A 2970-nucleotide genomic window follows, 5' to 3' on the forward strand; every position below is an offset into this window, starting at 1 on the left:
ATTACCTCTATTTTCTTTGGATTTGCACGTATTCCGCGCTCAGTTATTATGTGACCAAGAAATTTTCCTTCTTCTTCTCCGAAACTGCACTTCGATGGGTTGAGCTTCATATTAATCTTTCTTATCGACGCGAACGTTTCTAATATATCCTCCAACAGACCTTGTTCTGTTGTGCTTTTTATTACTAGGTCATCAATGTATGCTTCCAAGTTTCTCCCAATCTGACCTTTGAAAGCTCTGGCATTTTTTAAACCAAATGGCATCCTTGTATAGCAGTATATGCCTTGACTTGTATGGAAAGCAGTTTTGTCCTCATCATCCGCTGCGATCTGTATTTGATGGTATCCTTTGTACGCATCAAAAAAACATTTGTATTAGAAGCCGGCTAAAGACTCAACCTTCCAGTCTATTTCTGGCAGCGGATAATTATCCTTAGGGCATGCTTTATTGATATCCGTGAAGTCAACACACATACGCCAGGACCCATCGGGCTTTTTTACCAGCACCGGGTTTGCTACCCACGTTTGGTACCTTACTTCTCGCAGAATGTTTGCTTTGACCAACTTGTCGACTTCTGCTTTCAGCCATTCACTCCTTTCGGGGGCCATACCGCGTTTCTTTTGACGCACCGGCATCAGACTAGGATTTGCATTAAGCTTATGCTTAGCAATTTCTCTTGGTACACCCGTCATATCTGCTTCTTTCCAAGCAAATACGTCCGTATTGGCGGCTAATATATTACGAAGCTTAAACTTCGTTTCATCAGACAATCCTCCACCAATTTTAATTTTCTGCTCTGGATGACATGGGTTTGCAATGATCATGCAGCTTCTAAGTTGCTCTGCCTCACTCGGCTGTTGCTCTGCATGTTCAACAGCTGCAACGCTTGCATCTTTCTTTTCTGACCTGATAGTTGCAATTCCCAATGGTGTTGGGAACTTGATAAGGCCATGTATCGTGGAAGGGATTGCCCCTAATTTTTGCAAGGTCGTGCGCCCCAAAAGCGCATTATACTTTGAATATGACCTTACGACGGCAAATTCTACCGTCGTGCTCCTCATTAACTCTTTATTGCCATCATCTACCAATTCCAGCTCTAACTCGATGATTCCGATTGGCCATACGGACTCGCCGGAGAATCCTGATAATGCAGTGTTTGGAGCCACTAGTTCGGCTCGTACAGTCCCTGGCAACAAGCGGAAGCAGTGCTCGTACATAATATCAACACCGCAACCGGTGTCTACATGTAATCGCTTGATGATATACCCACAACTTTTGACGCGCCCTTTAATTGTGATGGGCGCATCCGAGGGTTCCTGTGCTATAGCTGAGAATGTGATGGGTGTGTTTTCCTATTTTTCGGATACTTCTAACTTGCACCTCTGATTTGTCCGCACGCGTGTCACCATGTTTATGGTTTTATTCGTTTCTTTTTCATCATTCTTCTTTTGCCACAGTTATTCTTTTTGTTTGTCACCCTGCGATCTTGCACTTTTCTTCAAGTGTTGTAGCCTTCCTTTTTTGAGTTCAGCAGCCACTCTTTCAATTAAGTGCCGACATTCGTTAGTCTCATGACCGTAATCATCGTGAAAATCACAAAACTTGCTTTTGTCTCTGTTTCCATATTTTGACAAAGGCATTGGGGGGTCGAAGCTCTTACTCACTACTTCTGTGGCCAAAATTTCTTTTGGTGTTTTTGTGAGGTCTTTTATTAACGCCACATTTTCATTGTGACCGCTTTTAAACTTCTGGCTTCCTCCCCCTTTATTGTTGTTGAACTTGTGATACTTATCATTGTGATAGGTACCACCCCTGAGCTGTCCGTTACCGCCATAACATTTACCTGACTCCGGACCTCTTCCCTGCACCCGATAATAATCATCATCGATGTCCATGTTTGAAGAGGTACCTCTGCAGTTCTGCTTTATATCTTCTTGTGCCCGCATGTAATCATGCGTTTCTTTTATGGCTTCCGTGAAAGTTTCTGGCACTCTTCTCCTTAACCGTTGCCATAAAGACAGGTGTCTGTCCGTATCTATGCAATGAATAAAGCCGGATATCTTCTGGCTTTCCGGTAAATCTTGTATCTTAGCCACCTCTTTTGTATACCTGTCTATTATTTCCCCCAACCTTTCTTTCAATTTTTGCTTAATGTCGTGACATTCGACATGCGTTCTTTTACGTGCACGCAAATTGTGAAAATTTAACAAGAATCTTGAGCGCAAATCTGCAAAACCCGTAATGCTTTGGGCTGGCAAATTATTGAACCATTCTCTTGCCACTCCTTGAAATACTATTGGTAGCATATGGGATGCTACCGCATCACCCCAACTGTGCGTTCTTGCGGTTCCTTCAAATTTTTGCAAAAAACCATCTGGATCTGATAGCCCATCATAACTTCCGAGTGTTAGGGGCAACACCGGTGCGACTGTGAAGGGATGATTAGCGATGTGCGGTACAAACTTTTCTGTTGTAGGGGCTAACTCAAAACTTTGCTTAGCTTTTTGCCCTTGCATCACTGCAAACCAATTGCTCATGAACTCTTGTACCCGCGCCAGCTCATTGAAAGCGGGTGCCAGGTGTGGTGGCGTGACTTTCTGTAATTGAGATATAAAGCTATTCGGTTGAGGCGCAGCATAGTGCGTTCTGCTGTATTCATTATTTGCGACAGTTTGAACTGATTGCGGAGGCGCACGAGCCGTTGACCTTTTTTATGGTGTCAGCATGATGTATGAACCATCTGGATTTCTCAGACCCATTTGTCTAATTTTTTCCTGAGCTTTCTCGGTTGTGACCCTTTCAATTGGTGCCTCGGGTTTAACTGAGGTGATAATGGGTATTGTACCTACACAGGTAGTTTTAACTTTGAAACCTGGTGGAACCGTTTCGCTTGGAGAACCAAAGCTCAGGATTTTTGGTGACAGATCATCGAATGGCTTAAAACCAGTTCCTGTTTCCAGTAAACTCCCA

The 2970-nt window shown here is 43.5% G+C and overlaps 2 protein-coding genes across 2 annotated transcripts; both read right to left on the reverse strand.

The window, feature by feature from the left end:
- Nucleotides 1–374: 374 nt before the first annotated feature.
- On the reverse strand, nucleotides 375–1217 carry LOC139841385 (uncharacterized). The gene has a single exon (XM_071831605.1). It carries the CDS (start codon nucleotides 1215–1217, stop codon nucleotides 375–377), a length of 843 nt encoding a protein of 280 aa, XP_071687706.1.
- A 240-nt stretch (nucleotides 1218–1457) lies between these two features.
- On the reverse strand, nucleotides 1458–2537 carry LOC139841386 (uncharacterized). The gene has a single exon (XM_071831606.1). It carries the CDS (start codon nucleotides 2535–2537, stop codon nucleotides 1458–1460), a length of 1080 nt encoding a protein of 359 aa, XP_071687707.1.
- Between the last annotated feature and the right edge of the window lie 433 nt (nucleotides 2538–2970).

The sequence above is a fragment of the Rutidosis leptorrhynchoides genome, chromosome 4, assembly GCF_046630445.1.
Source record: "Rutidosis leptorrhynchoides isolate AG116_Rl617_1_P2 chromosome 4, CSIRO_AGI_Rlap_v1, whole genome shotgun sequence".
In the NCBI taxonomy this organism is placed as follows: Eukaryota; Viridiplantae; Streptophyta; class Magnoliopsida; order Asterales; family Asteraceae; genus Rutidosis; species Rutidosis leptorrhynchoides.